Source organism: Siniperca chuatsi, linkage group LG9 (genome assembly GCF_020085105.1).
Source record: "Siniperca chuatsi isolate FFG_IHB_CAS linkage group LG9, ASM2008510v1, whole genome shotgun sequence".
Classification (NCBI taxonomy): domain Eukaryota; kingdom Metazoa; phylum Chordata; class Actinopteri; order Centrarchiformes; family Sinipercidae; genus Siniperca; species Siniperca chuatsi.
Genome location: NC_058050.1, coordinates 16,744,585 through 16,762,424, shown reverse-complemented (window position 1 = coordinate 16,762,424; position 17,840 = coordinate 16,744,585). Strand labels below are relative to the sequence as shown.

General features: G+C 38.9%; 2 protein-coding genes across 3 annotated transcripts; both read right to left on the bottom strand.

Annotated features, from left to right (window-relative positions):
* Window positions 1-93: 93 nt before the first annotated feature.
* Window positions 94-5,456, bottom strand: LOC122881448 (chemokine-like receptor 1). 2 transcript variants are annotated; one of them, XM_044207695.1, is made up of 2 exons: window positions 5,256-5,456; window positions 94-2,548 (listed from the first exon to the last, which is right to left on the bottom strand). In XM_044207695.1, the coding sequence occupies exon 2, from the start codon at window positions 2,535-2,537 to the stop codon at window positions 1,446-1,448; it is 1,092 nt and encodes a 363-aa protein (XP_044063630.1). In that variant the 5' UTR covers window positions 2,538-2,548; window positions 5,256-5,456; the 3' UTR covers window positions 94-1,445. The 2 variants fall into 2 exon arrangements, with proteins under 2 accessions (XP_044063630.1, XP_044063631.1); XM_044207696.1 differs by lacking the exon at window positions 5,256-5,456 and adding an exon at window positions 4,450-4,507.
* Window positions 5,457-7,400: 1,944 nt separating this feature from the next.
* Window positions 7,401-14,938, bottom strand: LOC122881447 (chemokine-like receptor 1). The gene is made up of 2 exons (XM_044207693.1): window positions 14,786-14,938; window positions 7,401-11,265 (listed from the first exon to the last, which is right to left on the bottom strand). The coding sequence occupies exon 2, from the start codon at window positions 11,252-11,254 to the stop codon at window positions 10,145-10,147; it is 1,110 nt and encodes a 369-aa protein (XP_044063628.1). The 5' UTR covers window positions 11,255-11,265; window positions 14,786-14,938; the 3' UTR covers window positions 7,401-10,144.
* Window positions 14,939-17,840: the final 2,902 nt, after the last annotated feature.

The following is a 17,840-nucleotide window of genomic DNA, read 5'->3' as shown; positions in this document are numbered from 1 at the left end:
TGTAGTGTATGATACTATGGAAAAACATTCCAGGTACAATCTTTTGTGAAATGATGTAGTGATTATGCGTTAGTGATTATGGGTGGAATACAGTCAAGTTCAAATAATATTTTTAATAATGGAAAATAATGATAGCAATAAAAACTACAATAACAATCATCATCAGCATCATCAGCATCATTTATAGTACATAAGAATACATAAGAATAAAGCTTTTATACACAGGTTCATGTTACAATATTCACGCCCACAGTCTTACATATAGAATAAGTGTGCCATTCCATTTTTCTGTTGTCCAGCTGTTAAGCAATGATGAACAACTGAGCCAAATAAACCATACAGCTGCTATATTACAAACATAAAACTATGACCTCATAGTAAAGTCCATTTTTATTGATCAGACAATATATATGTATATATATATATATATATATATATCCAGTTGCTCAGTACACTTTAAGAAATATACATTATACTCAGTACACTTTAAGAAATATACATTCCAAGGTGATTTACGTGGTGAAAGAGCAAAATTACAATCAACCAAGAGATCGTTTCTGTGGGGCCTGCCATGTGCCCACAGTTGGGTTGGGTTGGGTAATTGTAGCTGGGGAATTGAATTTGTTTTATGGCTGTTTTTGCAGTGGTTCAGAAATAATATTTTAGATTGTAGATTCTATTTTCTGTGACAATGTTATTTGTCAAACTGCCATTGTTATATATTACTTGTGATAGTGATGAGCCAGCCTTTTAATTATCAATATAGTCTACAATTATGGCCTATAAACAACTGGGACTTGTGTTGTTTGCATGGTTTGTTTGCTGTCACATAGAGGCAAGGGAATGGTGATCAAAATCTGTAGTGGATGTGAGAGAGAAAAGTTCCCTTTATCAACCAAACCTTAATTTTTTGTTGCTTGTGTTACACAAATTTAAACTTAAATTGATGCAATGCCTATTTTTAAATGACTGATGTGTACTTATTTGTCCAGGAAATGTCATTTTACAATAGCCTTTAGCTCTAAATTGGTGCAGAGTGAATGCACTGCTGTGAGTCAAAGAGCAGCCAACAACAGGACTGTGTAGATCTCATGTAGCAATTTTCTTTGTATGATTAAAAACATTCCACTACTACCTTGTTCAACAAAGGTTTAGCCCACAAAAGGCATCGCAACTTATTATACAATATTACCATCAAACTGTAAATTCTGTAGGTGTAGTTAAAACGCAATACTCTTTGATCAGTTAGCCAACCAAACAGTAAAACTCATAAAAGAAACTACATTTGGTTGAAATGATTCAATCTGGCATAATGTTTACAGCTCACCTTGTTGTCATTGTATAAAGACAACAAAAGCAAAAAAAGTAATTTGGTACATACATTTGTGTCAAAATGATTTACTATGTACAGTTACAGTATTTATTTCTTCATGTCATGGGCAGCCTTATACCTCAGTATTAAGACTTGACTTCTCTTTGCTGTCCACTGACTTTGTGTCAGTGTGAGAGCGAGAAACCTCCTCCTGGAAGGCATTCTCCAATACATTGAGGATGGATTTGCGGACGTTATCCTTGAAATCTTGTCCCATGAACACATACAGCAGTGGGTTCAAGCAACTGTTGAGAAAGGCCAGGCTGATGGTTATAGGGATCCCGATAGTGGTGACATAGTCTAATGTTTCACTTCGATTAGTAGCGATGTCATTCACCATCTCAATTAGAGCCATGATGTGAAAGGGAGCCCAGCACAGGAAAAAAGCGATGATAACAGCAGCGATGATCTTAAAGGCGCGATTTGACTGGCTGGCCAGGATGCGGTTTCTTCTGAGACGATGGATTATAACAGCATAACAGGAGACAATGACAGTGAAGGGGACAACAAATCCCAGGAGGAAGCGGGTGATGGTCACGGCCTGCTGACGAAACTGTCCCAGCTGAAACACAGACAGGTTTTCATAATCATCAGAAAGGGCGAAGTTGTTGAAGCAGTTGATGATGTCGTCATTGTTATGTGATGGCCCAGTGTCCCTGAAGACAAAGTATGGAGTGCTGAGAATCAGAGCCAGTACCCAAACACCCAGACTCACACAGGACGCCTTGCGTACACTTCGGTGGTTCTGGGCCCAGACTGGCCACACCACAGACACACATCTGTCCACACTGATCACCATCAGAATGTAGACACTGGCAAAGATGTTCAGGGAGCTTAATGTGCTGTTCAGTTTGCACATGAACTTGCCGAAAGGCCAGTGGAAATCCAAAGCCAGGTACGTCACACTCAGGGGCAGGAATGCTGTGAAGAGGAAGTCGGCCACAGCAAGGTTGAGGAACCAAACTGTGTTAACTGTTTTCTTCATCTTGAACCCGGTCACCCAGATAACCACTCCATTCCCGAGCACACCGAGAACAAAGGCCAGGCAGTAAACAATCAGAGACATTGTGTAGAGAGACTTTCTCAGCTCAGCATGCTGGTCAACAGACTCAGATACATGTGTTGTATTGCTGTGATTGGAAGAGGTAGAGTTCATCTCCATCATTGTCTTGAGACCTGCAATGGCAAAATGGTGAAACAATATGAACTTTTTTGCTTTTTTCTATTTTACCTATATAGATGCCAATAACAGTCCATAATGATAGAATGATGCAGGACATATAGCTTATGAAGATGGTGTTCACAAAAATATGACTGGAACTGGAAAGTTGTAAAGTTGTGTCAAGTTCCTCTGTTGACAGTCCAAATGGTTACTTCGATTACTTCATTATTCATATCTTCACAAGTATGTGAAGGTAGGCTTGGCTTGCTGCCTTTCACCAAGGGCGTGCCGCAGGGATCCATTTTGGGCCGTGTCCTGTTCACCATTTATGTGAATGAGATTGTCTCAGCTGTGCCTAATTGTTATTACTTCCTGGTTAAAAGCTTACTAAAAAAAAGCAAAAGCCACAGAAAAAGTAATGAGGTGCCAATTCCACAAATCCACTTGTATAGGCCGAATGTTGTACTGAACTTAACTCAACAGTTTTAACCAGCCACCAGCTGAACTTATACTGAAATGAAGACCATCAGAATCAGTGCTGAATGTTTTGATGCCATGAACAGTGAGGTGTTGACTTAGAAAAAAGTGAATGAACTATGACGAATCTTTGAAATGAACTGAACAAAACCAACGAGCAAAGTGATTACAATAATATGAGATTGACCAAGCTCGGTGTCCAGCAGCTTTCCTCTGAGCTAAAGAGAGAAGTTAGAAAGAGGGAAGCTAACTAGGGGAAGTTAAGAGGGGGCACCAGTGCTCCAAAGACTGGCACAAGAAAGTGCTCATCTTGCCAAAGGCTCAGTCAAAGTCTCAATGAACCTTATTCAACTGTGAGCATTTGACTCAAAATTACAATCATATTTCCTATTATCATTCTTCACACAGATTAACATTAATTTATCCTGAGGTCACGTTGCTTTTACCAGTCAGAGATGTTTGTGTTTACTGTGTTCTTCTTCATATTTCTCCTGTCTCTGACCCCCACTATAAGTAAAAGCTGCACGCAAACTGTCGACATCGGAAACAGAATATGGCATCTGCTGTAGCTACCTGCTTGCTACTCAAGCCATGAAAATGTTTTGAAATATTCAGAGCTAAAGGCTCGATTATGTTTACCGACAGCAGTTTAAGGATACTCCGGCAAAAAGGTTGTGCAGTAGTGATGCGCGGATCGGCTCTGTCTGTCATCATCCGAATCCGCATGTTTGCATAAATCACCCACCAGCCACCCACCCGAGCAAATGATTTCCTCCGATTTAGAGACCCGCACCCGCATGGACATTTCTCTCCACCTCTACCGGTCCCTGTAGGCTCTATTGCCTTTTAAATGATGTCGAGCAGCGGAGCTTTCCAGGTGATTTCTTTATTGTGTGTTGTATTGATGTCTGAGTGTTTTCTTTCACGATTTACTTTAATGATTAGAGAGGCTGCTGTCTGTCATTTTAAACGTTTCCATGAGCGCAGTAATGTTACAGCAAACATCGTGGGACATTTAAGCAGCAAAATTTAAACTCTAGTTATAAACTTCTGAAATATTTTTTTAGACAGCTCTGATGGAGCTCAGGATTTATCAGGAGGACGGCTGTTTTACGCCGAACAAACCTTTTTGGTGTGCAGAAGAACACAGAACATTAATTAACATTAGATACTGATCGATCCCGTCGGCTTGTCGGGAGATGTAAATAATGATTGAAGTTATGCTGCTGGACCTCGTGCGTAAATGCGCACAGTGTCTCTCTTAATGGGGAGAGGCTTCACCCGATTTCACCCACCCAAAACCCATCAGCTATTAATCGCAATGTTCATTTTTCCCGGATATAACTGTGATCGGCCCATCACTTTCAATGCGCAGGACCGCTATCCCCAAGTCAGCAGGGCAGCAGGTGTTAGCATCTTTATGCGCTTAAGTGCTCACCTGCGCCAGAGGCTCTACGTCTGGGCTGGCCCTCGTCTGAAGCGATGAGATTCAGAGACTAAATTAGTAGTGAGTTTCAGTGTTTGCCAGTAGTACACTGCCCAAAAAAATCAGAATTTTGTTGAAGGTTAATTTTGTTTCAGTGACAAGTTTCTAGTCTCTTAATAGCGCCGCCAATGACTGGTAGCCTACTTATTTATCTACAAAGCCCTTGTTGAGAAATTGTCATTTTATATCTCATCCTTGCTGCTTTGGCTCTCTGGCCCATACTGAACCAGCTCCAGTGATTGGTTGATGCTCCAGGAGCCCCGAACCAGAACCAGGTCTATTAAAATCTGCCTTTGCTGTTAGTGCTGCGGTCTCATAGAGCAATTCCCCTATAATGTAACTTTAAGACCATTCTTAATAACCGTCTGTCCGTTCAGTCTTATCTGTTGACTTGTTATTTTGCTTCTATATTATTCTACCAAACTGTTAACAGGACGCTGTTGCCATCACATTAGACGCACGCATAAAAGGAGAACACAATTTGATGACCAAAAGTTTGAGTAAAGTTATCAGTTTGACAGTAACCGTACTGTGTTTTCGTTTTAAAAATAATTACTGACACAGAAAAGCAGCAACCTCTCTTGAAATAAAGCGGTTTATCTTATTTTATTAATTTAAATGAATTGCGTTATTATTAAAATCCAGAATAAGAGCTCTCTGAATCTCCAATCAGACGATTTTATTGTCATATTTCTTTTAAACAGCCTCATTGGATTAATCTCGCGCAAAAATATCAAATTCTAAGCATAACAACGTACCTTTCTCAAAGCTCTCCAGTCGGCTGATGATGAATCCGTAGCAGAAGTACTCAAACTGACAGATCAATATAGGCTGATTGATGGGTAGTAATGTGACGTCAACGCCCACGTCGAGGCGGAGCCACAGGCAGCAAGCACAATTTCTTTTTCTAAACTTTTAAATCTCTTGTACACACTTACACTGTTCGGGCACTGTAATAAACAGTTTTCATATTTTCTAAAGCAAACATGTCTTCATATGTACACATATCTACATAGGCGATCTACAAATGTATATAGGCCTATAAACAGTGCACACAGCACACACACACACACACACACACACACACACACACAGAGGCCTATATATATATATATATATATATATATATATATATATATATATATATATATATATATATATATGCTATAGCCAAACAATTTTATAAAATAGCAGGCAACTCTCTACTTGCCACTGTATATTCATTCATGTAAGCAAAAGAGATCTGAAGTGAGAATACATCTTTTTCTGGCATATTATTTTAATTAATATTAGTTTTTATGCAAATTGATAACTCTAAATTGCCCGTATTGAATGAATGTGTGAGTGAATGGTTGTCTGTCCTTGTCTGTGTCTGTGTTCGCCCTGCGACGAGTTGGCCACTGTCCAGGGTGTGCCCTGCCTAAGGCCCGAAGTCACTGGGATAGGCTCCAGTCACCCGCGACCCCCTAACGGGGACCAAGCGGTAGAAAATGGATGGATGGATGGATAGTTTTTATGCAATTGCACATGTCTAGGTTATCTATAGTATGTGCCTTCCTGTCAGCATCCTGTTTTGGACTCTCAATCAGTTTTCATCTGAAATTTTGAAATACACATGTCGTACCATTGCAGTTGGCCATTACTCGTAAGTTAAGAAACAAGTCTGAGCAAGCAGAAAATGGTTCCCCAAACAGCACTGGCACCACTTTACTTTTACTCAAACACATCAAATCGTGCCATAAAGTAAACATACACCATACAGTATAATGTCACTGTATTCCTAATGTTTAACTTTGTATTATATTTTGTGACCCCCCATGGAAGAAGGGCACACACTTTTAACAAAACAATTTATCAACTACAGCACAGCATTATGTAATTACAGAGGTTACTTAAAAAGTGGACATTTGGAGCTATGAAGTAACTGAACCCACTTCTACTTTTTGGCATTGACTGAAACATTCCCACAGTTCTCTCACAGTTCTAGCTGACTACTCGTTGTACTTTTAGCAGCACAGTATTGGTCCACAAATGTCTTTATTTTAAGATCAAACAACAATTTAAAACTGATAATGACAGAGCATTACAAAATTCTTTGCACAGACCATTAAAATGATGTTGTGAAAGGATACAGAGGGCTCTAAATGTTTTCATGTGTTTTTTCTTCACGTATAAAGAGTGTACAATTTGAATTTCATTTAAAGTTATCATAAATTTAAATTCATTTTCAAACTATTTCACTAATGAAATGAACAAATTAAACAATATTAATATATATTAATATTAATGGTACATGATGTAAAAGCTACCAAATGATTTGCAGCCATTAATAGTGCAAACAGATTTGTAGCACTGTTTGCACTATTAAAGGCAGCAGATCAGTCAGTGTGCTCCAGTGTGTTTTCTCTCTGAAGTTTGCTGTCCTCGATCAGAGAAGCGAGTAGGGATTTCTGGCACAACTTCACCTACTTCCAAGGTGCATGGAGAAGGGAAAACTGTGAGGAGGTCAAACGTCCAGCAACACTTGTGGTGTAAAGCACAACTTTATTGTCGGACCCTCGTGGCCTTCCTCAGGATCCTCATAAAGCACATTACAAAGATGATTAAATGACATTAAACTCCTTGTTCTGAGAAGCACCTGATATGTCAAACAGCTCTCTCTACTGGCCAAGTCTATAATAATAACAATAAAGAGTAACTATAAAAAGTTCATCCTGTAATTGGCTTCTTGTTAATCATGATAAATAAGTAGTAGGTGTTACATCAGATTAGTTGTGCATGTGATAGATACCTACACATATCTCTCTTTCTGTATAAATACTAGAGAAAGAGTGACTGCTCAGTGTTTTGTGAAGTTATGTGGTGATTATGAGATGTACATTCTGAGTGGAAAAACAGTCAAGTCAAGAATAATATTTTAATAATCGTAACAAGAAGAATCACAATAACAGTTATCATCATTATCGACATTTATAAACCCTTAGTAGAGTTGGCCACTAGGGCTGAAAAACAACAGCAAAAAACAAGCAAATCATCACTGACATTGTTTACATTAGAATAAGGCTTTTATAGAGAGGTTCATGTTATATCACAATATGCCACATATACCAAAGCCATACAGTACATAGAATAAGTGTGCCATTCCATTCTTTCAGTTGGATTAGTTGATCGACAGGAAATTAATTGGCAAAAATTGATAACCAATCGATCTTTTTCTTATCTTATTTTTTTTGTGATACAATGCCATAAATTCACTGGTTCTAGCTTTGGTGGTTTTTCTTCTTCTTCTTCTTTAATATCAAACTGGATATGTTTGTTTTTGTTTTGCTGTTGGTTGGACAAAACAAGAACAATGAAAGTAATCTGTACTTGCAGCTCATTAATGTTCTCAGATTATGGGTATAGCCGAGTGGTTAGGTGCATATGCGCTGAGCAGTGAGTCCCTGCTTCGATTCCCGGCCGGTCTGTTTGCTGCATGTCATTCCCCTACTCTCTTTTCCCACACTTCCTGTCTCTCTCCACTATCACTTTCAAATAAAAGCATAAAATGCCAAAAAAATCATCTTAAAAAAACAAAACAAACAACTAACAATGATGAAAGGTCCAACTAAACTAAGTATACAATGCAGTTGCTACTGTAAGCATAATAATCTCATAGTTACTATAATATTTATTTATTAGGCTTACATTAGCCTTTCCCTGTAGCTGAATAACAAATGTAAACAAGTTGTTTATCAAAGCATGCAGTGGACATGTAGCAGTCAAAAGTCACATGGCAGGTGGCATGAGAAATAAACATTTCAGGGTGATTTATTTAATAAACATTACTATACAGACAAAATGAGCTATACTAAACCTAGCACTTGACACATAATTTTCACTTTGTATGTACCCAAAGATGGCCTGTGTGGTCCCTGTCATGTGCCAAATTTTGTCAAGTGCACACATAACGTGATCAGTGGCTGGGTTGAGTTGGGTGTGAGGGAGGAAGTTGGGAAACTAACTTGCTATAAGCCTGTTAGTACAGCGACTCAGCGACACTATTTCACACTGTATATTCTACATTCAGTTAAATCTCTTCTATACATTAGTTTACAGCCTACTATATTCTATGGCAAGTAAGGCACAATGTGGCAAAATCTATCACTATGTTATTAGTTGATGTGCCAGCCTTTTAATTGTCAATACAGTCGACAATTATGGCCTATAAACAACTTGTTTTGTTGCTTGTTTTCTTTGCTGTAACGTACAGGCACAGATATACTATCAACATCTGGAGTGTACAGTATGTGACAGAGGGAAAACACACAGTTCCCTTTGTCAAACAAATCTAATGTTTTTGTTGCTTGTTTTGTGCACATATTCAACCATAAACTAATGTAATACCTATTTTGAAATTATGACTGGTTTCTCTTGTCAAAAAGATGGCACCCACATATCACATATCCACCAGGTCTAGTATGGTACAGACTGAATGCACTGCTGTGAGTCAAAGAGCATAGAGAAGAAGTACCATTGTTACTCCGAAGATAAATGTAGCCACTTGCTCTACAGGTTATTCAATGTGGGCAAATTTGTCTGCATGTTTGGAATTTATGTGTGTGTTATGTTTTACTTTTTCTGATTTCTTTCTTTTTTCCCCTTGGATAGCACTTTGTTTCTCTGGTTCGGAGGAGGGCTATATAAATACACTTTTCAACAAAAAAACATTTCATCTTTCCATCGTTTCAAAATGATTTATCCCACAAATGCATCATAAATGGATCTACAACTTATTGTACAATATTACCATCTATTCGATCTACCATATTGAAAGTATTGTAGGTGAAGTTAAGAGGCAGAACTCTTTTCAAGACCTGATCAATTAGCCAATGACCTGGCCTGTACTTATGTAAAACAGTTCCCTCTGCTGGTCACTTAATATTCTGAAGAAAGTCTATAATAATAATTAGAAAGACTATGAGCAACAAAAGCGGATATCTTGTATCTGTTATTTTAATAATAGAAAATAATGATAGCAATAAAAACTACAATAACAATCATCGTATGACCTAAAAACAACTGGGACTTTGTGTTTTCCTTGCTGTCACATACAGGCAAGAGAATGGTAATCAAAATCTGTTGTTTATCTGACAGATGGAAACTGATGTAATACCTATTTTTAAATGACTGCTGGGTTCTTATTTGTCCAGGAAATGTCATTTTACAATAGCCTTTAGCTCTAAAATGGTGCAGAGTGAATGCACTGCTGTGAGTCAAAGAGCAGCCAACAACAGGACTGTGTAGATCTCATGTAGCAATTTTCTTTGTATGATTAAAAACATTCCACTACTACCTTGTTCAACAAAGGTTTAGCCCACAAAAGGCATCGCAACTTATTATACAATATTACCATCAAACTGTAAATTCTGTAGGTGTAGTTAAAACGCAATACTCTTTGATCAGTTAGCCAACCAAACAGTAAAACTCACATAAAAGAAACTACATTTGGTTGAAATGATTCAATCTGGCATAATATTTACAGCTCACCTTGTTGTCATTGTATAAAGACAACAAAAGCAAAAAAAGTAATTTGGTACATACATTTGTGTCAAAATGATTTACTATGTACAGTTACAGTATTTATTTCTTCATGTCATGGGCAGCCTTATACCTCAGTATTAAGACTTGACTTCTCTTTGCCGTCCACTGACTTTGTGTCAGTGTGAGAGCGAGAAACCTCCTCCTGGAAGGCATTCTCCAATACATTGAGGATGGATTTGCGGACGTTATCCTTGAAATCTCGGCCCATGAACACATACAGCAGTGGGTTCAAGCAACTGTTGAGAAAGGCCAGGCTGGTGGTTATAGGGATCCCGATAGTGGTGACATAGTCTAATGTTTCACTTCGATTAGTAGCGATGTGATTCACCATCTCAATTAGAGCCATGATGTGAAAGGGAGCCCAGCACAGGAAAAAAGCGATGATAACAGCAGCGATAATCTTAAAGGCGCGATTTGACTGGCTGGCCAGGGTGCGGTTTCTTCTGAGACGATGGATTATAACAGCATAACAGGAGACAATGACAGTGAAGGGGACAACAAATCCCAGGAGGAAGCGGGTGATGGTCATGGCCTGATGACGAAACTGTCCCAGCTGAAACAGCTGAAACCGCTGAAACACAGACAGGTTTTCATAATCATCAGAAAGGGCGAAGTTGTTGAAGCAGTTGATGATGTCAACATCGTTATATGATGGCCCAGTGTCCCTGAAGACAAAGTATGGAGTGCTGAGAATCAGAGCCAGTACCCAAACACCCAGACTCACACAGGACACCTTGCATACACTTCGGTGGTTCTGGGCCCAGACTGGCCACACCACAGAAACACATCTGTCTACACTGATCACCATCAGAATGTAGACACTGGCAAAGATGTTCAGGGAGCTTAATGTGCTGTTCAGTTTGCACATGAACTTGCCGAAAGGCCAGTGGAAATCCAAAGCCAGGTACGTCACACTCAGGGGCAGGAATGCTGTGAAGAGGAAGTCGGCCACAGCAAGGTTGAGGAACCAAACTGTGTTAACTGTTTTCTTCATCTTGAACCCGGTCACCCAGATAACCACTCCATTCCCGAGCACACCGAGAACAAAGGCCAGGCAGTAAACAATCAGAGACATTGTGTTGAGAGACTGTCTCAGCTCAGCATGCTGGTCAACAGACTCAGATACATGTGTTGTATTGCTGTGATAGGAAGAGGTAGAGTTCATCTCCATCATTGTCTTGAGACCTGCAATGGCAAAATGGTGAAACAATATGAACTTTTTTCCTTTTTTCTATTTTACCTATATAGATGTCAATAACAGTCCGTAATGATAGAATGATGCAGGACATATAGCTTATGAAGATGGTGTTCACAAAGATATGACTGGAACTGGAAAGTTGTAAAGTTGTGTCAAGTTCCTCTGTTGACAGTCCAAATGGTTACTTCGATTACTTCATTATTCATATCTTCACAAGTATGTGAAGGTAGGCTCGGCTTGCTGCCTTTCACCAAGGGCGTGCCGCAGGGATCCATTTTGGGCCGTGTCCTGTTCACCATTTATGTGAATGAGATTGTCTCTGCTGTGCCTAATTGTTAAATTCATCTTTACGCAGACAATACTGTTTTATACTGTGTTGCTGATTCTGTCTCTCATTAAATACACTCCAAGACGTGATTACTTCCTGGTTAAAAGCTTACTAAAAAAAAGCAAAAGCCACAGAAAAAGTAATGAGGTGCCAATTCCACAAATCCACTTGTATAGGCCGAATTTTGTACTGAACTTAACTCAACAGTTTTAACCAGCCACCAGCTGAATTTATACTGAAATGAAGACCATCAGAATCAGCGCTGAATGTTTTGATGCCATGAACAGTGAGGTGTTGACTTAGAAAAAAGTGAATGAACTATGACGAATCTTTGAAATGAACTGAACAAAACCAACGAGCAAAGTGATTACAATAATATGAGATTGACCAAGCTCAGTTTCCAGCAGCTTTCCTCTGAGCTAAAGAGAGAAGTTAGAAAGAGGGAAGCTAACTAGGGGAAGTTAAGAGGGGGGGGGGGGGGCACCAGTGCTCCAAAGACTGGCACAAGAAAGTGCTCATCTTGCCAAAGGCTCAGTCAAAGTCTCAATGAACCTGTGAGCATTTGACTCAAAATTACAATCATATTTCCTATGATCATTCTTCACACAGATTAACATTAATTTATCCTGAGGTCACGTTGCTTTTTTAAACTCTAGTTATAAACTTCTGAAATATATTTTTAGACAGCTTTATCAGGAGGACGGCTGTTTTACGCCGAACAAACCTTTTTGGTGTGCAGAAGAACACAGAACATTAATTAACATTAGATACTGATCGATCCCGTCGGCTTGTCGGGAGATGTAAATAATCATTGAAGTTATGCTGCTGGACCTCGTGCGTAAATGCGCACAGTGTCTCTCTTAATGGGGAGAGGCTTCACCCGATTTCACCCACCCAAAACCCATCAGCTTTTAATCCCAATGTTCATTTTTACCGGATATAACTGCGATCGGCCCATCACTTTCAATGCGCAGGACCGCTATCCCCAAGTCAGCAGGGCAGCAGGTGTTAGCATCTTTATGCGCTTGAGTGCTCACCTGCGCCAGAGGCTCTACGTCTGGGCTGGCCCTCGTCTGAAGCGATGAGATTCAGAGACTAAATTAGTAGTGAGTTTCAGTGTTTGCCAGTAGTACACTGCCCAAAAAAATCAGAATTTTGTTGAAGGTTAATTTTGTTTCAGTGACAAGTTTCTAGTCTCTTAATAGCGCCGCCAATGACTGGTAGCCTACTTATTTATCTACAAAGCCCTTGTTGAGAAATTGTTATTTTATATCTCATCCTTGCTGCTTTGGCTCTCTGGCCCATACTGAACCAGCTCCAGTGATTGGTTGATGCTCCAGGAGCCCCGAACCAAAACCAGGTCTAGTAAAATCTGCCTTTGCTGTTAGTGCTGCGGTCTCATAGAGCAATTCCCCTATAATGTAACTTTAAGACCATTCTTAATAACCGTCTGTCCGTTCAGTCTTATCTATTGACTTGTTATTTTGCTTCTATATTATTCTACCAAACTGTTAACAGGACGCTGTTGCCATCACATTAGACGCACGCATAAAAGGAGAACACAATTTGATGACCAAAAGTTTGAGTAAAGTTATCAGTTTGACAGTAACCGTACTGTGTTTTCGTTTTAAACATAATTACTGACACAGAAAAGCAGCAACCTCTCTTGAAATAAAGCGGATTATCTTTCTTTTTTTTATTTATTTTTTATTGAAGGAGTAAAACAACATACATTAAAACAATCAAAGATACATTTGACTTCCTTCTATTTCAAATATAACAACAACACCCCCTCCCCACCCACCCAAACCTATCCCTTCCCTAGACAGCTTAGCTACAACAAAACAGCATAATGTCTGACACCTTTTCAAGGCATGGACCCATGCATACCACTACATAGTGATGATAATATTATTACAATAATAGTATTGCAGTGTGAATAGATAAAAGAAAAAATAATGATAATTATATTAATAATTGTTTTAGCCATTCTGTGAGACAACTTACACTGAGGACAAAACATCAAATACAGCATCACAAAGAAAAAAAAGTGCAAAGAGAAAGATACATATTAACAACTGGGTAAATCTTTCAAAATTTTAAAGTATGCCAAAATGGGTTCCCATTTTGAGTAAAACATGTCCACCGATCCCCTTAATGTAAATTTAATCTTCTCTAATTTTAAAAAGGACATAACATCTTCTAGCCAATCTGTCACAGAAGGAGGGGTAGGGGATTTCCAACATAACAAAATTCTTCTGCAGGCCAATAAAGAGGTGTAAGCAATAATGTCCCTCTGGGATGCAGTTAAAGAAATTATCATAGTGTCACTGGGGGTTCCAAAAATACCTATTGAAGGACAAGGCTGCAATATCACCCCAAGGGCATCACTAATAGTTTTAAACACCAATGCCCAGTAATTATTTAGAGAGGAGCAAGACCAAAACGAATGCGTCAGACTGGCTGGGGAAAAGAGCACTTATCACAGGCTGCATCTACTCCAGGATATATTCCAGCTAACCATGCCTTGCTCAGGTGAACCCTGTGCAGCACTTTGAATTGTATGAGCCCTAACCTAACAGAAGATGATGATGAGTGGACCTTTTTAAGCGCCTCCATCCAGAAAGTTTCAGATAGCTCAATGCCCAGTTCATCTTCCCATCTGGATTTAATTTTATCCAGATTGTACTCTTTCAAAGACATGAGCTGGGAGTATAAAAGTGAAATCAATCCTTTATTATAAAAATTGAGAGTAAGATTATCTAAAGGTGAGGTAGGAGGAAGGTCAGGGAAGGATGGGAATTTATTTTTAACAAAATTGCGAATCTGAAGATATCTAAAAAAGTGGTTTTGTGGGAGATCATACAATCTGCAGAGGTTCTCAAAACTGTTGAATAAACCTTCAGTATATAAATCTTTGATGCATTTCAACCCGGAAACTACCCATTGTCTAAATGATGAGTCCAGTGTAGAGGGAGGGAATAAATGATTTTTGTAAATAGGACCCAAAACCGATGCAGAGGATTATCTTATTTTATTAATTTAAATGAATTGATTAAAATCCAGAATAAGAGCTCTCTGAATCTCCAATCAGACGATTTTATTGTCATATTTCTTTTTAACAGCCTCGTTGGATTAATCTCGCGCAAAAATATCAAATTCTAAGCATAACAACGTACCTTTCTCAAAGCTCTCCAGTCGGCTGATGATGAATCCGTAGCAGAAGTACTCAAACTGACAGATCAATATAGGCTGATTGATGGGTAGTAATGTGACGTCAACGCCCACGTCGAGGCGGAGCCACAGGCAGCAAGCACAATTTCTTTTTCCAAACTTTTAAATCTCTTGTACACACTTACACTGTTCGGGCACTGTAATAAACCGTTTTCATATTTTCTAAAGCAAACGTGTCTTCATATGTACACATATCTTTACATAGGCGATCTACAAATGTATATAGGCTTATAAACAGTGCACACAGGAGCACACACAGAGGCATATATATATATATATATATATATATATATATATTAGCCAAACAATTTTATAAAATAGCAGGCAACTCCCTACTTGCCACTGTATATTCATTCCTGTAAGCAAAAGAGATTTGAAGTCAGAATATATCTTTTTCTGGCATATTTTTTTAATTAATATTAGTATTAGGGCAATTGCACAAGTCTAGTTTATCTACAGTATGTTCCTTCCTGTCAGCATCCTGTTTTGTACTCTCAATCAGTTTTCATCTGAAATTTTGAAATACACATGTTGTACCATTGCAGTTGGCCATTACTCATAAATTCAATTCAATTCAATTCAATCTTTTTTATATAGCGCCAATTCATAACAGAAGTTATCTCATTGCACTTTTCCTACAGAGCAGGTCTAGACCGTACTCTTTATAATATTATTTACAGAGGCCCAACAAATCCCACCATAAGCAAGCATTTGGCAAGAAAAAACTTCCTTTAAGAGGCAGAAACCTTGGACAGAACCAGACTCAGTCGTGGATGGCCAGAGAGAGAGAGAGGTTTCGGGGGGGGCAAAATGCAAATTCCACCTAGAATTTTAAAAAAATTGTAGAATTGTAATTGTAGTATTAATACTAATAAATTAATAATTATAGGAATGACAGCTATAGGAAAAATAATGTCAGTATAAGTAACAGATCCAATAACAACAACAACTGTAGTAGCAGTTTTCGAGCAGGAACACGGGAGCAGCAAGTGGCCCACAACCACAGATCCAGTCTCTACAGCTCCGGAGGCAGAAATACCTGCTGGAAGAGACAGAAGGAGAGAGGAGAGAAACTTCGGGAGAGAGAAGATGTCGAGTTAGTAACATGCAGTAATAGGATAAAAATGCATACAGATGGGAAGGGAGAGGAGGAGAGAGGAAAGAGGTGCATCATGGGAAGTCTCCCGGCAGTCTAGGCCTACTAACTAGCAGCATAACTAAGGGATGGTTCAGGGCTCACCCAAGCCAACCATAACTATAAGCTTTATCAAAGAGGAAAGTCTTAAGCCTACTCTTAAATGTGGAGATGGTGTCTGCCTCCCGAACCCATATTGGGATGTGATTCCACAGGAGAGGAGCTTGCTAGCTGAAGGCTCTGGCTCCCATTCTACTTTTGGAGACTCTAGGAACCACAAGTAACCCTGCAACCTGGGAGCACAGTGTTCTAGATGGGTAATAAGGTACTATAAGATCTTTAAGATACAATGGTGCCAGACCATTAAGAGCTTTGTAGGCGAGGAGAAGGATTTTAAATTCTATTCTGGATTTTAGAGGAAGCCAGTGCAGAGATCGTTGAAGTCAGCTGAAGAAGGTTGACAGGAGCAAAGCAGCCAAAACACACATCAGGCTCTACAGCTGTTTCCAAGGTTCCTGTGTTTGAAGATAAATCGGTACCGGTTGAAGGCAGGACTTGATGAATTTTTTCTCTAATAGTTAAAATTTTATCATTAAAGAAGCTCATGAAGTCATTCCTACTGAGGGCTATAGGAATACATGGCTCAATAGAGTTATGACTCTCTGTCAGCCTGGCTACAGTGCTGAAAAGAAATCTGGGGTTGTTTTTTTTGTCCTCTATTAATGATGAGTAGTAAGCTGCTTTGGCATTACGGATCCTGTATGTTTTAAGACTATCTTGCCAGACTAAACTGGATTCTTCCAGGTTGTTGGAACGCCGTTTCCTTTCAAGTTTTCCTGATGTTTGCTTTAATTTGCGGGTTTGGGGGTTACACCATGGAGCTAACCTTCTTTGTTTTATTATCTTCTTTTTTAGAGAAGCGATAGAATCAAGTGTCATTCGCAGTGAGTCTTCAGCACTATCAACTAGATGGTCAATTTGGGAGGGGTTGCGATTTGCAAAGGACTCCAGTTATATTGAGACATAACATTGAATTAAATACAGATGGGATCACTTCCTTGAATCTAGCCACAGCAATATCAGAAATCTAGAGTAGGAGTTTTTGCCTAATGGCATGTAGTCCAGTAATAGCAGTTCAAAAGTTAGTAAATAATGGTCCGACAAAGAAGGATTCTGTGGAAAGACTATTAAATGATCAGTTTCAATGCCATATACCAGAACAAGGTCGAGGGTGTGGTTGAAACAGTGAGTGGCTTCATTGACACAATCAAATCTAATAATGAGATAAATGAATATTGAAATCACCCACAATAATTACTTTATCTGTTTTAAGAACTAAACTTGATAAAAACTCTGAGAATTCAGATAAAATGTCAGAAAAAGGACCAGGAGCGCGGTACACTATACACCTTTACACATGAAGTTAAGAAACAAGTCTGAGCAAGCAGAAAATGGTTCCCCAAACAGCACTGGCACCACTTTACTTTTACTCAAACAGATCAAATAGTGCCATAAAGTAGACATACACCATACAGTATAATGTCACTGTATTCCTAATGTTTAACTTTGTATTATATTTTGTGACCCCCCATGGAAGAAGGGCACACACTTTTAACAAAACAATTTATCAACTACAGCATTATGTAATTACAGGTTACTTAAAAAGTGGACATTTGGAGCTATGAAGTAACTGAACCCACTTCTACTTTTTGGCATTGACTGAAACATTCCCACAGTTCTCTCACAGTTCTAGCTGACTACTCGTTGTACTTTTAGCAGCACAGTATTGGTCCACAAATGTCTTTATTTTAAGATCAAACAACAATTTAAAACTGATAATGACAGAGCATTACAAAATTCTTTGC

Bases quoted from the DNA above. Each gene is read 5' to 3' on its own strand.
- LOC122881448 (XM_044207695.1), bottom strand. From the start codon at position 2,537: ATGATGGAGATGAACTCTACCTCTTCCAATCACAGCAATACAACACAT.
- LOC122881447 (XM_044207693.1), bottom strand. From the start codon at position 11,254: ATGATGGAGATGAACTCTACCTCTTCCTATCACAGCAATACAACACAT.